Source organism: Dioszegia hungarica, assembly GCF_025882075.1.
Source record: "Dioszegia hungarica strain PDD-24b-2 chromosome Unknown MKK02contig_6, whole genome shotgun sequence".
NCBI lineage: Eukaryota > Fungi > Basidiomycota > Tremellomycetes > Tremellales > Bulleribasidiaceae > Dioszegia > Dioszegia hungarica.
The window spans coordinates 1,272,090-1,291,799 of NW_026515768.1; the positions used below are offsets into that span (position 1 = coordinate 1,272,090).

At 57.3% G+C, this 19,710-nt stretch overlaps 10 protein-coding genes across 10 annotated transcripts; 6 read left to right on the forward strand and 4 right to left on the reverse strand.

Annotated features, from left to right (window-relative positions):
• Window positions 1–322: 322 nt before the first annotated feature.
• MKK02DRAFT_36100 (pyridoxal phosphate-dependent transferase) lies at window positions 323–2,336 on the forward strand (the record flags this gene model as incomplete). The annotated part of the gene is made up of 5 exons (XM_053089347.1): window positions 323–501; window positions 548–1,265; window positions 1,317–1,481; window positions 1,538–1,982; window positions 2,032–2,336. 5 exons carry the CDS (start codon window positions 323–325, stop codon window positions 2,334–2,336), a joined length of 1,812 nt encoding a protein of 603 aa, XP_052948049.1.
• Window positions 2,337–3,303: 967 nt separating this feature from the next.
• Window positions 3,304–5,471, reverse strand: MKK02DRAFT_36101 (carotenoid oxygenase; the record flags this gene model as incomplete). Its single annotated transcript, XM_053089348.1, has 5 exons — window positions 3,304–3,485; window positions 3,535–4,364; window positions 4,427–4,587; window positions 4,643–5,207; window positions 5,251–5,471. The coding sequence occupies 5 exons, from the start codon at window positions 5,469–5,471 to the stop codon at window positions 3,304–3,306; spliced, it is 1,959 nt and encodes a 652-aa protein (XP_052948050.1).
• A 387-nt stretch (window positions 5,472–5,858) lies between these two features.
• MKK02DRAFT_42665 (putative pre-mRNA splicing factor) lies at window positions 5,859–6,701 on the forward strand (the record flags this gene model as incomplete). The annotated part of the gene is made up of 5 exons (XM_053092103.1): window positions 5,859–5,887; window positions 5,979–6,192; window positions 6,479–6,540; window positions 6,593–6,627; window positions 6,682–6,701. 5 exons carry the CDS (start codon window positions 5,859–5,861, stop codon window positions 6,699–6,701), a joined length of 360 nt encoding a protein of 119 aa, XP_052948051.1.
• Window positions 6,702–6,979: 278 nt separating this feature from the next.
• MKK02DRAFT_42666 (replication factor A protein 3) lies at window positions 6,980–7,682 on the reverse strand (the record flags this gene model as incomplete). The annotated part of the gene is made up of 5 exons (XM_053092104.1): window positions 6,980–7,047; window positions 7,097–7,196; window positions 7,243–7,263; window positions 7,337–7,452; window positions 7,661–7,682. 5 exons carry the CDS (start codon window positions 7,680–7,682, stop codon window positions 6,980–6,982), a joined length of 327 nt encoding a protein of 108 aa, XP_052948052.1.
• Window positions 7,683–7,951: 269 nt separating this feature from the next.
• On the forward strand, window positions 7,952–9,444 carry MKK02DRAFT_42667 (uncharacterized protein; the record flags this gene model as incomplete). The annotated part of the gene is made up of 5 exons (XM_053092105.1): window positions 7,952–7,965; window positions 8,017–8,099; window positions 8,152–8,185; window positions 8,232–8,298; window positions 8,350–9,444. The coding sequence occupies 5 exons, from the start codon at window positions 7,952–7,954 to the stop codon at window positions 9,442–9,444; spliced, it is 1,293 nt and encodes a 430-aa protein (XP_052948053.1).
• A 1,063-nt stretch (window positions 9,445–10,507) lies between these two features.
• MKK02DRAFT_22298 (CheY-like superfamily) lies at window positions 10,508–11,035 on the reverse strand (the record flags this gene model as incomplete). The annotated part of the gene is made up of 2 exons (XM_053086546.1): window positions 10,508–10,858; window positions 10,910–11,035. Coding segments are annotated over 2 exons (477 nt in total), but the record flags the coding sequence as incomplete, so codon positions are not given.
• A 1,426-nt stretch (window positions 11,036–12,461) lies between these two features.
• Window positions 12,462–14,136, reverse strand: MKK02DRAFT_22982 (acyltransferase-domain-containing protein; the record flags this gene model as incomplete). The annotated part of the gene is made up of 6 exons (XM_053086654.1): window positions 12,462–12,594; window positions 12,656–12,952; window positions 13,007–13,152; window positions 13,192–13,482; window positions 13,544–13,812; window positions 13,890–14,136. The coding sequence occupies 6 exons, from the start codon at window positions 14,134–14,136 to the stop codon at window positions 12,462–12,464; spliced, it is 1,383 nt and encodes a 460-aa protein (XP_052948055.1).
• A 565-nt stretch (window positions 14,137–14,701) lies between these two features.
• MKK02DRAFT_42669 (uncharacterized protein) lies at window positions 14,702–15,733 on the forward strand (the record flags this gene model as incomplete). Its single annotated transcript, XM_053092106.1, has 6 exons — window positions 14,702–14,784; window positions 14,845–14,982; window positions 15,034–15,089; window positions 15,175–15,395; window positions 15,453–15,490; window positions 15,550–15,733. The coding sequence occupies 6 exons, from the start codon at window positions 14,702–14,704 to the stop codon at window positions 15,731–15,733; spliced, it is 720 nt and encodes a 239-aa protein (XP_052948056.1).
• A 529-nt stretch (window positions 15,734–16,262) lies between these two features.
• MKK02DRAFT_22479 (histidine phosphatase superfamily) lies at window positions 16,263–18,143 on the forward strand (the record flags this gene model as incomplete). Its single annotated transcript, XM_053086572.1, has 6 exons — window positions 16,263–16,589; window positions 16,718–16,843; window positions 16,923–17,090; window positions 17,144–17,296; window positions 17,349–17,632; window positions 17,693–18,143. The coding sequence occupies 6 exons, from the start codon at window positions 16,263–16,265 to the stop codon at window positions 18,141–18,143; spliced, it is 1,509 nt and encodes a 502-aa protein (XP_052948057.1).
• A 400-nt stretch (window positions 18,144–18,543) lies between these two features.
• MKK02DRAFT_42671 (uncharacterized protein) lies at window positions 18,544–19,265 on the forward strand (the record flags this gene model as incomplete). Its single annotated transcript, XM_053092107.1, has 4 exons — window positions 18,544–18,624; window positions 18,692–18,836; window positions 18,898–19,022; window positions 19,107–19,265. 4 exons carry the CDS (start codon window positions 18,544–18,546, stop codon window positions 19,263–19,265), a joined length of 510 nt encoding a protein of 169 aa, XP_052948058.1.
• Window positions 19,266–19,710: the final 445 nt, after the last annotated feature.

Genomic DNA, 19,710 nt, shown 5'->3' on the forward strand with positions numbered 1-19,710 from the left:
TACCCATATATATATACTCATACCTAATGCAACATGTCACCCTTAGAAGCGCTTCTGCAGCAGCAGCAGCAGGTCAACCTGCCACTCACGCTGACGATAAGGGGCTTCGGACATCGGGCGAGATGCCATATGGGCCATTTCGGACTTCTCCGAAAGCGGTCAAAACAGCTTATCAAGCGACAAAGAAGATCGGCGATGCGGCCTGCTTCTTGTCTCGGTCACTTCTCTTTCCCTTTTACACCATATCTTCCCTCCATATATCAACCCCTTCCCTCGCTCAGACGAAAGACACTCGACTAGACACAAGACTTACTGAAAAAAAATGGACGCTGCATTCGCTATTCCCAGCCGCGGCGGTATCGACGCCCGGGGCAAGGCTATGGCCCCAACGTCAAGCAAGCAGCTTATCGACACGGAACTCCCCAAGGCCATGGACATGACGCACCATCTGAACCGCCTGTCCAAGAACCGGAACCCTAGCAGCTTGAAGGAGTTGTACAAGTGCGTCAAATCCGGATGCGGACATGGGGACTGGGCTGATAGACAGGTATGCCGCCATTCCCGGCATGATCCCCTTGGGCGGCGGTATCCCCCACCCGGACGTCTTCCCTTTCGAGCAACTCTCTGCGCTCACTCTTCCTGTCGACTCTGTCTCGCTCGACCTTCCTCGGGTTCCGGAGAAGGCCAAGCAGAGCCTCCTCTCCTGGCTTTTCGGCGGTGGCAAACGCGTCGACGAGATCTCTATTCCCAAGTACGCCCCCAACCCCACTGCGACCACCGTCCAGCTCTCCACATCCCTCCAATATCAAGCTGCGACCGGACCCCCCGCGCTCCCGCTCTTCCTCCGTGAATACGTCGAGACGGTCTACAAGCCTGCCTATGCGGACTGGGACGTCCTTCTCAACGTCGGCGCCACTGACGGATGGGCCAAGATCTGCCAGATGTTGCTCGAGGTGGGGGACGCGGTGCTCGTCGAAGAGTGGACGTACCCCGGTGCGGAGAATGCCTTCTTGCCGATGGAGTGCGAGATGATCCCCATTAGGATGGATGGGGAGGGTGTGCTTCCTGCGCATCTGGACGAGGTGCTCGGTGGGTGGAAGGAGGAGGAGCGGGGAGGCAAGAAGCGCCCCAGGGTGTTTTACACGATCCCGACGGGCCAAAACCCTTCGGGCGCGACGATGATGGGGCCGAGGAAGAAGGAGGTGTATGATGTCTGCAAGAAGTACGATATCATCATTTGCGAGGATGAGCCGTACTACACCTTGGTATGTCTGTCGACTCTCGAGAGTAATATGAGGCTTGCGCTGATAAGGCAGTATGTCGGAGACTGGATGCCCAAGGGCAAGAAGGCAACCGCCGAGGAGGAGCACCAGATTGAGACTGAGAAGAAGGAGGGTAAGGAGGGCAAGGAGGCCTTCCTCAAGGCTCTTCCGCCTACCTACCTGACGTTTGACACAGATGGTCGAGTTATCCGTATGGACGTGAGTCTCTGCTCAGCTATTAGGCACAAACCTGTCCCGGAGCTGATTCTTCGCAGACCTTCTCCAAGACCTCCTGCCCTGGGTCCCGTCTCGGCTGGTTCACCACCTCCCCGCTCTTCATCGAGCGCCTTACACGCGCTACCGAGTCGCAGACACAAGCACCTTCCGGTTTCGCCACTGCCCTTACTACGACCCTGCTCACCCACTGGGGCTTTGACGGCTACATCCGCTGGCTGCGGGGCATCAAGTCGACCTACAAGCAGCGCCGGGACTGGATCATTGACGCCATTGACGACAACTTTGATCTTGTCCTCGACGGGCAGGAAGACGTCGGCTCAGACGAAAAGCGGGCGGTATATGACATCCAGGGGTTGGGCAAGGGGGCGACGTGTTACTCCAAGACTGTAGGGGTTGCGGAATGGGACGAGAAGAAGGGGGCTGTCGGGAGCATGAAGAAGGGCGGGAAGGGTCCTGCATTAGTTTCTTTCATTCCTCCGACCGGTACGTTGCCCTTTTCTACTCCCCGCCGTGACTCGAGCTGACGTTCCAGCCGGGATGTTCATCTTCCTCGCCGTCCACACCTCACACCACCCCAAATACCCCAAACTCCTCCTGACCCAAACCCCGACCGAAGCCACCCGGACGCTGATGGACGCCCTCTGGCGCCAGCTCGCAGAACACCACGTCCTCGTCGCTCCCGGATGGGGCTTTGACGCGCGGGGCGAGCACAGTATCGGCGGCCCCGGGATCGGGTACTTCCGCCTCAGTTACTCGACCCTCAGCTACGCGCAGTGCCGGACGGCGATGAAGATTTTTGCGGAGCAGCTGGACAAGTTTTTCGAGGTGAAGAAGTAGGCGGAACGATTGGGTATCGGGGATTTGCGGGTCTGGGACTCGGCAATTTAGAGGGACTGTTCTTGCTTCAGGAGGATCAGACGTCACCCAGGGAGGTTTTGATCCGTAGTGAATGATTTGTTGTTGATTGATGTATCGCTTCGCTTGAGCTTGGCGCAAAACAATCACTTTGCCTTACATCAGACGCAAAGGCTTGTTCAGTCACCCTCAGACCGCAACTTCCCTTGTCAGGACACCCGCTGGACAGGTCCAGGTATGCGTACATCTAGATCTAGCTCGATCGGGCATGATTATAGCTACAAAAGAACCTACCCAATGGCGCCCCGGTCTCAGTGTGGTTGGTCCACCCTGCTTATTGCGCCTCCGCCTCATCGACAACGATGAGCGGTACATCCGCCCCTTCCATCTCCCCGCTCTTCCTCCCCCGCCACATCCCACTCCTAAGAATCGCCGTCCCCAGCGCCAATACCACCGCAAACGCCTGCGGAACGGGATAAGCCGACGTCCGACCTACAAACTCTCTCCCACAATCTTCCAGCACCGCCAGCGGACCCGATGCGGAGCCTGTTCGGGTGTACGGGACGAACGCCTGACCCTCGCCCTGGGCCGTTACATTCACGCCGTCCGCTAAACCAGGAATTACCCTGAGTGCAGAATGGGCATTCCGTCCGAATAGGACACCTGCTGTTTCCAGCAACGCAAGTCCTAGTAGTCCGACGGCAACGGGCCACATGATGGATAGCAGAATCTGCTCGGGGTGGGTCATGACGCGCTTGGCGGGACGGTCAAATATGATATTGACGACGCGGCGGATCCGCGATGCGGCGAGTTTGGTCTGGATGAGGGGTTGCTCAGGGAGGGGTTCGGGGAGAGGGCGTTGATTGCGGGTGAGTGCAGGGGGGAGGAAGGTGCCGTGTAGACTGCAGTGTCAGCTCAGATGTCATCTTGCGTATAGCGCAAACGAGTATCACAGCTGTGATTCAGTACGGGAAACATACCCGTATGGGACCCGCTGAGGAAGCTTGACTCGACATGCCACAGCATCCATACCTTCATGCATCCGCTTGGCGTCGATAACCCAAAGCTCGGATCCAGTCCCAGGGCCCATCGCAGGTTCGCCCTCAGGTGACAGATTCCGCTCGTCGTACACTACTGAGTCAGCTTGATCCGCTGTCCATATAGGATCGCGTGAACTCACCATAAGTGAGCAAATATCCATCATCCTCCGACGTCGGGTTCTGCCTCGGAACAAACCTTGGTTCCTGCGCAAACCAGCCTTCGGGCAATGGGAAGATCTCAATCGCACCGCCTCTGCCCTCCTTCCAATCCCGCATAATCTGGGGTGCCGATCTCGGATCTACCGGATCCCTTGATTTCCCTTCCCCTCTTTCCCGCCCTCGCCGCGTCAACTCCCTCACATCCACCTTGACCAATGCGTCCACTTTGGCTGCTCCACCTAACCGCTCGTCGAATGTCCCTTCGCGCATCGTGCAGGCGTATACGAACTGCCCCGCCTGCATATCGAGATCCGGGTGTGTCGAGGGGAACTCGATCGGGATAGGGGAAAGGGGGAACGAGTGCGTGATGGTGCCTTTTGTATCTGGGTCGGGCGAGGTCGTATAGTCGGGCGGAAGGAGAAAGCGGTGATAATGAAGCATGACGGTATCGTCCCCAAACATCGTTTCCGCCTTGGGCACCTCCACTGCGCCTGCGGTATACACAAGCTTGGCCGACCGGAACCGGCAGCCAAGCATGTTGACGGCGATGATCTTGCCGGTAGAGTCGGGCTCGTCCCATGAGCTTGCAGAGTGGAAGATCATGCTGGGTTCGGGGTCGATGAAGCGGGCTGGACGTTGTGGAGTGGCGGAGGAACCGAGAAGCCGGGGGAAAACGATGAATTCGGAAGGGAGGGTGCGGTCAAAGTGGATCATGGGGACAGGGGGGAATTCGAAGAAGTTGGCCGGGGACATGGTGAGGGGGAGGTTCATGACGATTGTATGTGTTCGCGTGGCGGCGAAATCATGCATCCTAAAATATCAGCTAATGGCCTGCATCGCTCGACCCGGCGAGGGCTGATCAGCTGGACGTACATTTTAGCCCGGCCGACGTCGACACCTGCTTTCCATACAAGATGATTTCCTTTCCTGTCAATGACGGAGTACAGGAAATGTGGCGAGCCAAACATCGGTGTCGAGTAGAAGAGGAGCGAGCCGTCGACGGGATCGACCCGGGGATGAGCCGTCATCCAGTCCTAATCATCAGCTGACCCTCTACATGACGGAGACCGGGTAGCTCACCTCCGATACTGCCGACAGGCCTAGTCGAGACATCCACCCCATCTTGCCCCTCTTCGTATTCAAATTCTCCCCTTGGGTATCCTCCAACCTATCCCACCTGACCGTCTCCAGCTCCGGCACCCTGACCTCCAACGGCGGCCCACTCTCACACGTCGCCAGTAGCCGATGATCCCGCTTATAACCCATCCCCTTATTCGTCAACCTTCGCCTAAGATTCGGCCGACTCCCGCCTGCCTTCTCCGCTTCGAGCTTCTCGGCCGCGACTTCCGCCCGGAGTTCTTCGGCCGCCTCGCTCCCCATTCCCTGGCCCCACCATACCACCGCCGTATTCGCCACACTAAGCACGCCCATCCTCGCCCGGATAAGCAGGAAGACCGCCTCGGTCAGCGCCTTGGCTAGGCGGTGTAAGGACGATAAGGGCGAGATGAGGAGGGCGATGGAGGGAACGGGCGAGCGGAGGAGGATGAGCGCGAGCGAAAGCATGGGAGTAGCGAGGTGCCTATTCGTATACGTTGGCGGGGACGACGGGTCCTTGGGGAACAATACACCATGCAGCATTCCATCACCGTCGAACCTGCTGGTCAGCTCCAGCTCGAGGTTAAAGGAGGGGTACGCACCAGTGATAATGCCGTCCCTTTTCTGGCGGGTAGATAGGGTTGCCCCCATTGCGGATATACTGACCCCCCAGGAGCTCAGCAGGCACCCTACCCTCAATCTCGCAGATGTGCGAAATGTACTCTTCAACGACCGGGGTGAAGTTGCCTCGGAGAAAGGGGTGCAGCTCCCCCTTGGCGGCTTTTTGCTCGACGGTCTTGCCTTTGCCCTTGTTCCCGAACATGGCGGGGAGTGTCTGATGAGCGAGAGGTGTAGATGTTATTGATAAGCAGAGAGGGATTGGATAGACAGCTTCGCCTCGAGCGCTCTGAAAGATCTTTGAGTTGGGTGGCGACGTCAGTCTTGGCTGACGCGCCTGCTGCTGCTGCATCTTGTCAGCAAGATGTGTCAGCTCTGATCTGATTTGAACCCAAACAAAGCCACGTCATGCTGGTAGCAGGCTCTACCACCAACAGCTCATCAACTCTCGCTATACTCTGCCTCCTTCATACCCTATACACATCAAGTCCACCTTCTCACACTACTGATAAACAATGAGGTAAGCTCCGCGGCGCTACAGCCATATATGCAGGAGACAGAAGCTGACCGAGGCTCTCCCTGAACTCCCATTATGCCCACACCTGTGACTATCGAAATATCGTCCATCCCAATCATCCCTTCCTCCCCATACCGTCCTATCGCCTACCACCCACGCACTATCCAATCACCCACACCCACCTCCTCTCAACAGTCAATACCTCAACGTCCCCAAATCCGAGCTGGACGAAGGCCAGATCCGCGAGCTAGAAGAATGGGAAATCTCCCAGGGGCCTCTCTCGGTCCTGCAGCAGGCGGTCAGGAACCAGAGTCAGGTGTTGATTTCTCTGAGGAATAACAAGAAGCTGCTGGCGAGGGTCAAGGCGTTTGACCGGCATAGCAATATGGTGTTGGAGAATGTCAAGGAGGTGAGTTGGGGTGTATGGGGAACGAATGGCCGATTTAAGGATCAGGGATAGGAGGCTTCGGCGCGGGAGCCCAGGGGGATCGTCTGGATCGATGGGGTGGTTTTGGACGTTTCGGATGGATGATGATGGCTTATGGGACGAGGAAGATCCCCGGTGTACGCTGTTCATGAGGATGAGGGGCAAGTAGGAGGCCGAAGGGGACTGTCAAGCCATATCATATACCCTTCTACGCCTTCTCGCGCTTGTATCGAAATCCGACCCTCCGCGAGCAGAGCTGACCTCGCAGATGTGGGTAGAGAACCCAAAAGGAAAGGATAAGAAGCCAATCAACAAAGACCGCTTTATTTCGTGAGTTGTCCGCTCCTTCGATGACGGAGGTGAACACAGCTGACTTCCACAGTAAAATTTTCCTGAGAGGAGATTCGGTCATTCTGGGTAAGCTGGCAAAGGGCCTCATTTCTGGCCGCGAAGCGGTAGCTTATACGTCAGTTCTGCGAAACGCTGCATGAGGAGTTCCAGATAAGCGTGGAGAAGGGAGATTCCGGGGAGTTGTGGTTCGACCTGTACCAAAATGAGCAGAAAACATGCATCGCATGTGTAATTTGTCAAGGGGGATCGTGCCGAGCCGAGCCCCAGGCAAGGGTCATGGCAGTCCGAGCGATCTGAACTGGAGACGCGGAAGCGATGCTATGAACGTACATGCTTCAGCTTCTATATCTACATGCGAGCCCAGCGGTCGCTCTTTTCTCTCATATCCCTAGCTTCCAGTCTCACCTCCTCCACTCGATCATGTGAAGACCCCGGACCCCTTGGACGAGTTGGCCAGCTCCACCACCTGATCCACCGCCTTCATATCTGTGCCCGGTGAGCTGTACCCAACCTCCGAAGGAAAAGCCCAGCTCACCCAGTGTCTTCCCCAGATTGATACTCGTTAGCGCCTTGACGGTATTGTCCTCCTTGACCGTCCCGATGATTTCGACAAAGGGGTCTGCCATGTGCATATCCTACCAAAGTCAGCATATCGTTCAGTAGGGAAGGAAATGGGCGTACTCTTGAAAGCAGTACTCCGACCTGAAAGCGTCAGCTCAAGGACCTGTGCTATTCGGTGCAGAAATACGGTTCCGTTTAAGCTGATCACACTCACCTGCCCACCATCGCTTGCTTCCACAGTCGCCATGTCCCCCTTCACCTGTACAATCTTGCACGTCAAGCGGACAGTCTGGTTGATGAATTTAGAGAGATTGCGGGAGTTGATCCGAGCTATTGGATCAGTATATCTCCCCTTATATTCCGTAATCTCCCCATCTGGATAGTAGTCCATGCCAAGCTCCAGCGCTCAAGGCGCTCGGGACATCCGGGTAAGGGAAGGAAGAGGGGCAAAGAGGCAGGCGACAACTTCGCAGCCCTAGTCTGGCCGCCCACGGAGACCGGCTACTGCCAGACAGGAGATGTAGATGATTACACTCACGCTCTGGACCCAAGTTAGACATGGTGGCTTTTGTTTGAGTGGCTTTAGTATATCAGTAAAGAGGTATATGGGACGAGGTGAGGTGGACAGCGAAAGTCGCGCTCGACGCGTCCACCAGAGCTGACGCACGGTCTTGCCATGACCGTGCCGTAAACAGACCTCCACCGGCACGTGATCAAAATTGGCAGGTGTAAATTTCTAGGCGCTGCTTGTACTTGCCGCAAGCCCTGCTAGGAGCCCTGCTGTACCTCATCTTTCTATAAGAAGCCTACTGTATCCTGTACTGGCAAGATGGTCTCCTTCCAGTGAGCTGTGTGGCGTCCTCCCACGACGAGAACCCCAAGCTGATACCTCAGATGCGACGGCTGTGCGGATACTGTCAAGAAGCCCAAGCTGGATCAACATCGCTCAAGGTGTCACGCGAGCTTCACATGTCTTGGTCAGCTGGCACGCTTCGGACTAGTCCAATGGGCGAATAGCTGACGCTGTAGATTGCTCGACTACTTTCCGGAATCAAGAGTACAAGTACGCTGACCATATCGCACAGATGAGCTATAGCTTATATTTACAGAACTCACACGAGCTGTATTTCCGAGGCTGAGAAGTATCAGGGAGCTCTCTACAAGGGAGGCAAGAAGGTCAGCTGCATGGTAATCCGCCAACGTCAGCGGGCATAGCTGATACTATAGGGCAAACAAGCTGTTCCCGCTCCCTCTGCACCCACACCTACTCTCACCCCTCAGCCAGCCGCCGCCGCATCCGAAGCAGGCTCCTCCTCTGCCCCCGCCCCGGCAATCCACCCATCGCGACTCGCAGTCATCGAGAACACCCCCGATTACGCCTCTTCCGGGCCTTCATATCGCGGCGGGGGCGGCCGAGGGGGATACGGCGGAAACAGCCGCGGGCGAGGTGGAGGCGGAGGCGGGTACGGCGGGTACGCGGGACCTCAAGTCCCAGGTCAAGGATCCGGATACGGTGCGCCGGCGGGATACGGCTCGCCCGCCATGTCTGCGCAGCCGTCTATGAAGCAGGCGAGTGGGGAAAATCGGATGGGCCCGAAAGAGGGGATGAGGAGCTGGGGGACGAATACGCCCGCGGAGACGAGTCCGGCGCCTACGCCTGCGCCTGCGCCTGCGCCTGCGCCAACGTCGGCGGTGCCGGTGGTAGGTACGAAGCTGAGGTTCGATGACACTCCTGGACCAGCGGCGGCGGTACCGGCGGTAGCAGCGGTCCCAGTGGCAGCACCAATGCAGGCGGCCAAGCCAAAGAAGAACAAGAAGAAGGGGGATAAGGGCGGAACGGGGGCCAAGGCGAATTCGAAGCGGCCCAAATCGGCAGCGGGGGACGACGACCGTGCCACGTCTGTTTCAGCACAAGCTGCAGCTTCCACCCCGGCTATCACATCATCATCATCCGCACCCGCTCCTACCACCTCGGACATCCTCACACCAAAAGACAAAAAGGACAAGGAGAAGAAACGGAAACGCTCCTCTTCCGACGCCGTCGCTCCTACCGCCCCCTCCTCCTCCACATCCACGACCACCCCCGCCGCCACTCCCGCCGTGTCCGAAAAGACCCTCAAACGCCTCCGGAAGAACTTTGCCAAGCACCCCGCTCCGTCGACTGCCCCTGCCGCAGGCGAGTCGGCGACCGCCCGGAGCCTCAAGCAGTTGGTCGAGCAGTTGTCGAAAGCGAAGCATGAGGGGGATTTGATTGATCGCGAGGATGTGTTGGAGGGAATCAAGGTCGTGCCGGTGGATGGGAAGTGGGTATTGAGTGTCTGAGCGGGATTGAGTGGAGTGAAATTGGGATCAGGATCGGGCGGGGGTACTTGGGGCGATGGCTTTAGGTAGATCTTGAGAGTTGGACTGATTTTGCTTGTACAAGACTCGTATATCCTATGGCTTGGTATCGCTTGAGCGTCAAGACAGAGATCGGATAATCGGTCCTTGCTCTGGCCTTGCCCATTCAGATCTCGCCCTTTGTATTACCGCATGGCGACAGCCTGGTTCATCCCGGTGCATGTATGACGGTGAACCCCCAAACGATACTCTACAGACTAATTGTGCAACATATCTATGTAGATGATGGCGATCCTAGACGCTTCCCTCCCCCTCTCCCCGTCTCCCCGCCGCCTTGTCCGCCTTATTGCGGTGGAACAGCCGGCAGTTTCTTCTCCACCCTTTCGCCCAACAATCGATCCCCACCCCCCTGTCCGTCCGCCTCCATTATACTCCCCAGATCCGGCTCGGCGCTGACCCCGGCACTTCCTCCACTCCCACTCGGACTGCCCATACTCCCCGCTCTCAAATCCGCCAGACTCGGGCGGACAGCAACCGCCTCCAGCTCTTCTGGCTCGCTAGCGCCTACTTTGCCCAGCAACCGCTCCTCATCCACCGCAATGGGAGCCACGACGGGCGTGAGATCCTGTAGTTCCATACGCGCCTTTTCGAGCTCTTCCGCTGCCTCCTTCTGCTCGGCTGAGCGCTGCGATCCGTCCGATCCTGGACCGGATGGGTCAAGGGGGGTGGGAGTGGCTGTGTGGACGGCGATTTCAGGATGGGGATGGGGTGGGGCAGTGGCAGATGAGGGAGCAGAGGAGGTATTTGTATTGGCGGTGGAAGGGGTGGCGGAGGGGTCCGGGACGATGATCGATCCTTGGCTAGAGGTAGATGATTGCCGGAGCGACCTGCGTTCCGGGTTGATCTTGAGCCGGCCCGCGATGGACTTTGCGGCGGCGTTGGGCATAGTTTGGAAGCCCTTCTTCGTTTCGTTGGCTGGATCTTTGGGATCCGCAGATTTCCATCGCCTCCAACCATCAAAGTCAATCAACGCCTAGTCTATCAGCTACGACTCCCTCTGTCGACCAAAGCCAGTACTCACCTGCATACACCCCCACTCGATCGTCTTTTGCTCCAACCACTTCAACGACACCGGTTTCGTCAAGAAATCGTTACACCCCGCCGCCAGCGCATTCACACGATCAGTCTGCAGACTGCTCGCTGTCAGTGCGACAATAATGACGCTGGACCGGAGCGGGGAGGGGGGGATCGCGCCGAGCGAGCCGAGCGAAAGTTGCCGCGATGGCATCTCGGTCGCAGGCGTCATGGGGAAAACACCGATATTGGAGTTGCGTTCCAAGTCCCGGATTTCGCGCGTCGCTTCGATGCCGTCCTTGACTGGGAGTTGGATATCCATCTGCAGTGTCAGCGAAGAAGGAGTAGGGAGGGGACGGCAGAAGGGGCTCACGAGGATCAGATGGAACCCGCCGGTCTTCCACTTCTTCACCGCCTCTTCTCCATCTTTGGCCGTTTGATGCTTGATCTTCTTCTTTTTCAAGAACATGCTCAGAATGTTTTGGTTAATAGGGTTATCTAGAGGTCAGCTATAGGTCACATCTCGACTCAAGGTCAAGAAATGAGACGGTAGCTCACCTTCAACAATCAACACGTTGATCGGAGGAACCACCATATCCTCATCCTTTGCCTTCTTCTTGCTTTTTGGCTTGACCTCCGCATCCTTTCCCGCAGTCGGTGCCACTTTTGGCGGAACCTCGGTCGCTGGGCTAGACTGCCCGCTTGGCCCACTCGCCCGCCGTCTACTCGCCGTCTTGACCAGTGACTCCCCCTTCGCCCTTCCCTTCGCGATGACCGGTTCCGCCTGGGCGGGGGGCGCCACTTCCTCATCTACCACCACAGCGTTCGACCCCCTTCTCCCCTTCCTCCCTGACCCAACTGGACTATTCATCCCCGATCCTTCCCCCTCCTTCGTGCTATTCCTTCTCGACGGCGGCGCCGTCTCTCCCGCTGAAAACCCCGAGGCCCGCCTACTCCCACTAGGCGACATATTTGCGGGTGACCCATCCTCTGGTGTCTCCCTTTCCCTCTCTCGCTCGCGCTCAACCACTATACTCGTCTTCCTCCCGAAACTTTTCCGTGTGCCGCCACTGGACAGAGGCCGTCCTGACGCACCCGCACTAACGCGCCGGTCCGACTTGACCGGCGGCTCAAAGAAGACCCCAAAAGGCCGCCCGTCCGGACTCTGCATGACCACCGCGGACCCGCTCGCCGAGCCCGTCCGGAGCCCTTGGTTCGCAAAGTACTCGGAGGCGGGGGTGGCTGTTACGTCCCCCGGAGTCGGCATGGAGATGTGCAGTCCGCGGTCGGTGCGCGTGATGGTAGGGGCGTTGGGATGTGGTTTGGGCGTGACGGATGAGGAGGAGGAAGATGAGGGTGGGAATTCGCGGAATGGGGACCGAGCGGGCATGGGCATGTGTGCGAAACCGCCAAAGCTGCCCGGGTCGGGGGCGGGGGCTGTAGCGGTAGTTGGTGATGTAGTGAGAGTGGATCGTGAAGTCGAGGCCGAAGCGGGCCCGCGCTTCAGCAGCTCCCGGATCTCGGTAGAGAGAGAGACGTTGTATTGCGATTTCACGCATAGTTGGTCCAGCGCCGCGAGGATCGATTCACGCTCATCGACGAGGGGTTTTTGGACGTCGTGTGGGGCGACCAGGCCCTTCAGGAGGGTGTCCATCCTGCGCTGGGCTATAGGCTAGCTCTAATGTGAGATGTAGAAGGGAGAGTAACTGGATATCGATGATTGTGGACATGCGTGTGCAGCAACGCAGCAGCAAGCGGTGTTCCAACGGACGGCGATCGCCGTTCAACAACCCGATGACGACCTTGGCGTGCAGATCGAGCGGTATGGTATATACCCTCGAGCAAGCCTCGAGACATTGCACATGGACTGACAGGCTATACATGCTACATAGTGGATAAGGAATAATACAGACAGCCCAGTCCTCTCATATCCCAAGCCTGACGCGCCGTTCGGTCGACTTGCTTGACCTACTGATTATCCTTGTCAACGCCTGCCCTGCCACTATGACACCGCCTACTCCGCCCGCCCCAAACGCCGCTGCCCAGTGATACCACTTCCTACTGAGTCAGCTCTGGTCAATTGGTCAGAGTGGAAAGAGGTGACGGGAAAGAAACTCACGTCTGCCTGATCCGCACAACCGAAACCTCTCCCTCGAACTTCTGATCCTGGATGAACCGCTTTAACCGCTCGTCCTTCTCCTGCCATACACCTCGCAACCACAGCTCAAATGCTCTGGCCTCCTGTGGGGTCGCCAGGTCTTGGGAAGAACTATCGACAGCGAGGGCCGAGGCGTCATCCTTTGATGTTGGTGGTGTGTTCAGGGATGGGATGCTGGAGAGGTCCGAGTGTAAGCGGAGGTGCATGTGTACAGTAGGTGGCGGCACCGAGTTGAAGAAGACAGATCCGAGGCCGTAGCTGCAATGTCAGCTCATGTCTGCGCTGACAGAAGAGAGAGGCTGTTGAGCTTACTAGTACTGGGGGTACTTGCCCAGCGGGACGCCTGGATACCCGATCGTTACATCTAGCAGCTGGAGGTCCGGTACCTGGGGCAGGAGTGTACGAAGGCAGAAAAGAAGACCAGTCGAGCGCGGGTGCAGAGCGACGGCCAGATCGTCCTGGGCATCAGCTCGCGCACGATGATTGAATGAACTCACAATTCCCTCTTTATTTGCGTACTTGACGCTCTTCGCCCTCTCTTCGTCGCTCGTAATAGTGCCCTCCGGAAAGATGAGCAGCCACAGGGGTGATCTTCCGGTATCAGATACCTGCGGTAGGAGCGAAGCATCCTCGCCTTTGCCCAAAGTAGAGCCGCTAGCGGACGTCAGGGCATGTCGTGTCGATTCGTCCGACGACAGAGCATCCTTGCCCAGTCGAGTGAGCGCTTTAGTGAGGTTTGTTCGGTCGGCTGCCCATGAGCGCCTCAGGAATATGAAGCGGAAGAAGCGCTGTCGAATCAGCTCTGACCCTGGCCCCCGAAGGGCATTCGGCGCCGTGCAGATAGCTCACCATTCCCCAGCCCACAAAAGGGACATGCCTCAAACTCCACTTCAACAGGATAGTCAATCCCTCCGCATGACCAGCATAGCACGCCAGGATCCACATGTACATCCAATCGGTGTAGCATTGGTGATTGGCCATGATGACGAGTCTGTCAGGGAGGTTGATGCGCGTCATTCGGCCGTGAGCGTCCCGCTCGACGAGGTTGGAGGCGAGGGAGGGGGAGTCGGTTGTCAGATGTAGAGACGTCGGCGCGAAGAGGACAGTAATGAGAATCACTGCAATTCAGCTACACAGTACTGTTAATACACTGAAATCAAGGCGTGTGTGCCCGGCCGCTCGTCAGTGCACTCACATAATCGCCCAAAACTGTCCTTGGTCCAATCGATAACAGCCTCAAACATCCCCCTCCCAACCACCGGAAGCAACAGCAGCGGCAGCGCGCAGAACTGCACGGCATTGATTCCCAGGATACCCAAGTTGAAGGCAAGTGGGAAGAAGACCTTGGAGAAGAGCGGACCGTGTCGCGGTCGGTCGGCGATAGGGATGGTGTAGAGCGTGTCGGGGTCGACGGGCGGGACGTGGGGCTTGCTGGAGCTCATCCTGGTATCTGAGAGTGATGTATGGGGTCTGCCCTTCGGGGGAGTGCTACATGCGCTTTGTATAGTAGATCAGTAAGCAGCGAGACATGAGAAGCATGCCAGCTTGCGTCGCTGACTCGCCTACGGTGGCGAATAAGCTTCAGCGAGCGAGATGCCCGATGACCGACCCGAAATTACGGCATGTTTCGGATGGACCACTACAGCATCTCTTTTGACCACAACTTCACCTCCGCATCCTTTGGACAAGTCCTCTATTGACAGCAACGCCAGACACACAGCACAGCACCGCTCGGCGCTCTTTGTCGAGTGGATCCGGCGAGCTCTGCTTTGGGAACGGCGGGACGCTCATTGTGCCGCCAGGAACTCCTGAAGGGGTCCGGAGAGGGCGCTTTTGGAACTTGAAGCGAGCCATGTTGGCCGAGCGGTGTTGAGATGAGCACCCCAAGGAGAATATATGACCTGCAAGGACCACCTGAACTCTCTTCTGACTATCACTCAACCTTGAAGGATCCCCCACATTTCACTCATCTTCACTCATCCGCGATCAGATAGGACGCAACCGGCCATGTCTTCACTGACTCAGCGGATCCCTTATGGCGCGCACGTCATCATAATCTTCGTCCTTAGCTTCGCAGCCTTCATCCTAGTGTGAGCCTTTCTTTGTTCTGAGATTCCTCGACAGGTTGATACCATATCTGACTGGTACAGAATCCTGACCACCTTCTCGACCCCGTTCATTCAGGGCATCTCGTTTCTCGATGTCTACACCTCGTCTGGATTGACCAGGTTCGGCTCGTTCGGATGGTGCAACCCAGGTTACTGCCTACCGAATCTGGTCTCCTATGAGTGAGTGGCCACCATATGACGAGGAAAGACAAGCTTAGCTGACTCGAGCAGGTACGCTCCTCAGGTCAACGCATCACTGACTGGGGCTATGGTTCTCTGGCCTATCGGTATGTCTCCCGCTCTTTTTCTTCTTCTTCGGTCTCCAAGCTAGTACCTCATACTTGCACTTATGGCTCCCCGCTGACGCCCCAGCGATCATCTTCACCTTCTTCACCCTAATCGCCATCATCCCCCTCCTCTTTGTCCACAACTCGGCGGCACTGCGATACGTCGGCAACTCCATGTTCTTCAAATTCTCCGCCAACCTATCGGCCATCATCACACTGGTAGCGTGGGTGATGACCATCTATGGGTGGAGTATCGCCAAGCGGACGTTCGAGGCGGGCGGGGTAGGCGCGGTATATGGCGCAGCTGTAAGTACACGCCTTCGACTCTTCTACATGTGAGGGTATCCGGATCTGACCGTACAGACATGGCTAGGCCTCACAGCGATGCTCTGCATGCTCATGTAAGTCCTCCAACTCAGATCCTGTGCCTGCCATACTGCGCCATAGACTGACCATCCAGCGTCGCCTTCCTCGGCTGGCCACACGAGGCATGGGACGGCAAGACCACCCGCGCGAATGGCGGAGCGGGCGGAAGGGGCTTACCAGGTCCAGGAGGGGACGGCTACTATCATTACAAGCGGACGACGAGGGAGATTGTGCCGCAGCATCAGGGCGGAGCGATCACTACGACGACGAGGTACTAGGCGGGCGTGAAGGCGGGGTCGATGGCGGTTGCTCTTGGGTTGGGGGAAGCCCTCGATGGGTTGTGTCGTATGCATCGTCTCTTATCTGTCGTCCGGCTATCTCCTGCCGCTGTCGCGAGTGTTTCTGCATCGTTCTTGTCAGCAGCTCTGATCCAGTTTCAGCTGAAGATGGATGATGAACCATTCATAAGGTTTGCAAAGCTTCTTGACGTCATCGAAATCGATCAATAAAAAGCACCGAAAGTCTTGGTTCTGGTGCTTGCTTACCTGTGTTACCTCTCATCCTCCCACCCCTCACCGTTCGCCCTCTCTCCATCCTCAACCCCACAGTAGGCTGCTCACCAACACGTGAAGATTAGAGCTTCTTCTGGTCCTCCTTAGAGCAGCGACGATGATCGCCCCTCAAACCCTCTGCGCCGTCTTGGCGGGTCTACTGGCTGTTGAAGCCGTGCCCACCCAGAAGGTCTTCTCGAGCGTGGGTCCCATAGTCAACGAGATAGATCCTCTCAAGCGTAAGCTAGCTTTCCCAATGCCAAACAGAGCAATACACGCTAAATTCTTTGCAGACCTATCCGCCATTTCCCCCTTCTACATCCCCACCGCCCTTCCTGACCCCCTCCCCCCAACCTGCTCACTCACCCGCGTCTCCCTCCTGATCCGCCATTCGTCCATTCTGGGGAATGACGACGAGTATGACGATTCCATGGGGCCGTTCATCGAGAAGATCAAGCGGATAAGGGACGAGCACCCGGAGAAGATCCCGCAAGGGGAGTGGGCGTTTTTGGGGGAGTGGGAGTCGCCGATCAAGGAGGATAAGGTGGAGGTTTTGAGTGAGAGGGGGAAGGCGGATTCTTTGGTAAGTTTGGCTATGCGGAGGATCTGAGGGGTGTCCGTCGGAGAAAGAGGGAGTGGTGGAGCAGGGGTGCGGGATGAGGACGCCTGCTAAGAGGACGAGAAGCGTAGTGGACTTCGGCTTATGTCCAGTATCTCGGCCAGTACATCAGGCAACAATACAACTCGCTCTTCCCTCCGCCAGACAAGAAAAAGAGCTCGAGCGAGTCCAAGCACAAGCACAAGGGCAAGAAGGGGAAGAAGGCGCCGCCATACAAGGTGAGTCTTGATAGCTTGGCCGGATCACGCGCAGCTCGGATATCTGCAGCGAATTCTAGGCGTCAGCTGACACCTCTAGGTCTGGACAGCCTCTTCTTCCCGTGATATCGAGACCGCCCAGGCATACATCAAGGGCAGTTTCCCCAAGCACCAATCCGGACCCAACGGTGATGGCGATGGCGAGGTCGTACAGCTCATCAAGGTCCCTAACAAGGCCAAGGACTGGGATAAGAGCTTGACCCCGCACGTAAGCTCTCCGCCTAGACTTCCTACTTTGCGGCCAGTAGCTTACTCTGTCAGAAAGCGTGCGACGCGTTCGAGAAGCTCTCGTCACTCGAGCCCGCCAACAAGTGGCTCGCGCTCTACGCTGGACGTGTGCGCGAGCGGCTGAGCTCTTTGATGCCTTTCTTGATTGATGAGCTGGACGACCAGGATGTGCTCGGGATGCAGATGGTGAGCTGGTTGATCCAATTCGTCGTCCACGGAGCTCGTAGCTGACCCTCAGCTCTGCGGGTACGAGTCAATCGCTCAGGGTTCTTCCTCCTTCTGCCACCTCTTCACGGACGACGAATGGCTCGACGTCGAATACTACTTTGACGTCCGATTCCATTATATGATGGGCTACGGCAACTCGCTCAGCCCCTACCTGGGCGGTCCTTGGGTCAAGACGGCGCTTCATCTTTTGGATGGGAAGGATACCGGTGGAGACGATCACCCCAAGTCCATTGCGGACGGGAGCAAGAAGTTGCCCAAGCCCAAGCTGCCGCCAAATGCGACACACACTCAGCTGTGAGCTCCCCTCCTTCTGATGATGTGGCCCCTAAGGGGCTCAAAGCTGACACGATCCAGGCTCCACCCTTCCTTCACACACCGCGAGTCCCCCGCCTTCGTAGCTGTCTTCCTGAACCTCTACAACGCCACTTCGCTCAAGTACCCCGCGTCGGCCCCCCCATCGCTCGACCACCGCGTCGACGAGCGCGCCTGGCGGACCTCCCACCTCACTCCCTTCCTCGGCCACATCGCACTCGAACGGTTCTCTTGCCATCCGACCCGTGACTCCCCGGATGTCTCTTCGGAGCAAGTAGGCTCGGGCGATAATCACCACCACCACGGCCACAAGGGGAAACAAGATGGGAGCTACGTCCGCGCCGTCGTCAATGGGAAACAGGAGCGAATGGGGGGATGTGAAGATGGTGTGAATGGGAGTTGCAAGTGGGAGACGTTTGTCAAGTTTGTCAATGGACGGGCGGAGCGATGGGGCGACTTTGAGGGGGTATGCGAGAAGAAGAAGGAGGACTGAGAGGAAGGAGTCGGACGGCGCTCGCGCTCATAGGACAGGATATGGACCTGTGATGTATGGATACTTGGCTATGCAATGTGAGCCTAAGCTGATGCAGGCATGAGCAGCCAGCCTGATGTGAATGAGTGTAACTTGGAGGTGGGAAGACCCGTCGTTCGGCAGGGTACTAGTTGTCATGTTGTGCATGCAACCGTCCCACATGAGTGAGTGAGCTGGACCAATCCTAGCAGCCCGATGGCCGAGGAAGAGACCGACCGATACAGTCACCTCGAATCACCTCGCGCCGCGGACCTCCGCGGACGGATGACCGCGGAAAGGCAGTAGGATCCAAGCGGTGTACATATATAAGTCTGTCCCAACTCTCACAGACCACTTCAACACCAAGACGACACCTCCGAGGATGGCCCCTCACGCAAGCGCCGGAAAGACACCCAATGTCCTCCCTGATTGGTGGGCATTCGCATTCATGGGACTCCAAGCGGTACGTCCGCTACCGCCCAACCCATGCTGCGCCGTCCCTTTCAACGAGATACTCAGCTCATACCCAGGCCGCCTTGATCCCTCTCACCATCCAGAATGTACTCGACCCTAACAAAATGTTCAAAGGGCTGTTGCCGCCCGGCTTTGACCTTGCTACGGACGGTCTGAACAAGAGTCTGCGGGTCGAGATGGCTGGGTTGAGTAGCGCTCATGGTGAGTGACGATCATCCGTCGTTAAGCACGGAGTGAGCGATGGTCGTGCTGATAAGACTAGCATTCCCTATGATAGCATCCCTTTTTATCGGTTGCACGCTCTTTGCGCGCAACTCACTGGCTGGGCAGCCGGTCTTGCAGCAGCGTTTGATGAAGCTTCCCATATACGTTGGGTTGTTCTCGGACGTAAGTCCTGTCCTGTCCCCGACTACGCCCGAGTGCCGAGCGTGCCGACCCTGTTTGACGGAGCTGACGAGCTGACGAGCTTAGATTTGCCTGTACGCTATCCAGTTTACCAAACTCCCGTCGGCCGTATTGTACAACCCGAAGCTCTGGACGTCGGCGACCTCGGGCCTGCTCTATGGTCTGCCGGTGGCGACGCTTCTCAAGCTGGTCTGGGTGTTTGGGATCGGGCGTGATGTGGTGTGATGCAGGGAGGGGATTGGGGCTATGGCTGCGGAAGCTCTTACGACTCGGGACCGCGGCGTGAGCGCGCAGGGCGGATCTGATAGTCGGGGTGCGGCGTGTGAGGCTCAGATCAACTTCTATGAACACTCTATCGCGTGCTGTTTCCAAGCCCAGCGCTGAGAGCGATGAGCAGCTATGAGATAAGCACCTCCATGCTAGACCTTGATGACCTCGAGGTGATCACAGGCGATCCTATCAAGCTTATGAAAGCACCAGCCAGCCCGCATTCCTCGGCGTGGTACGTCATCGCGTCATGGCCAAGTTCCAGGCACGGCAAGTCTTGCCGACAATTTCGCGTCTGGCTTGGCCAAGCAGTCCAAGGGGGGTCCAAGCGAGTCATAGCGGGGCAGCAGCACGATGTGCTTCTTGTTATTCACCTCTTTCTCCTCCTTATATCTAGTACAAG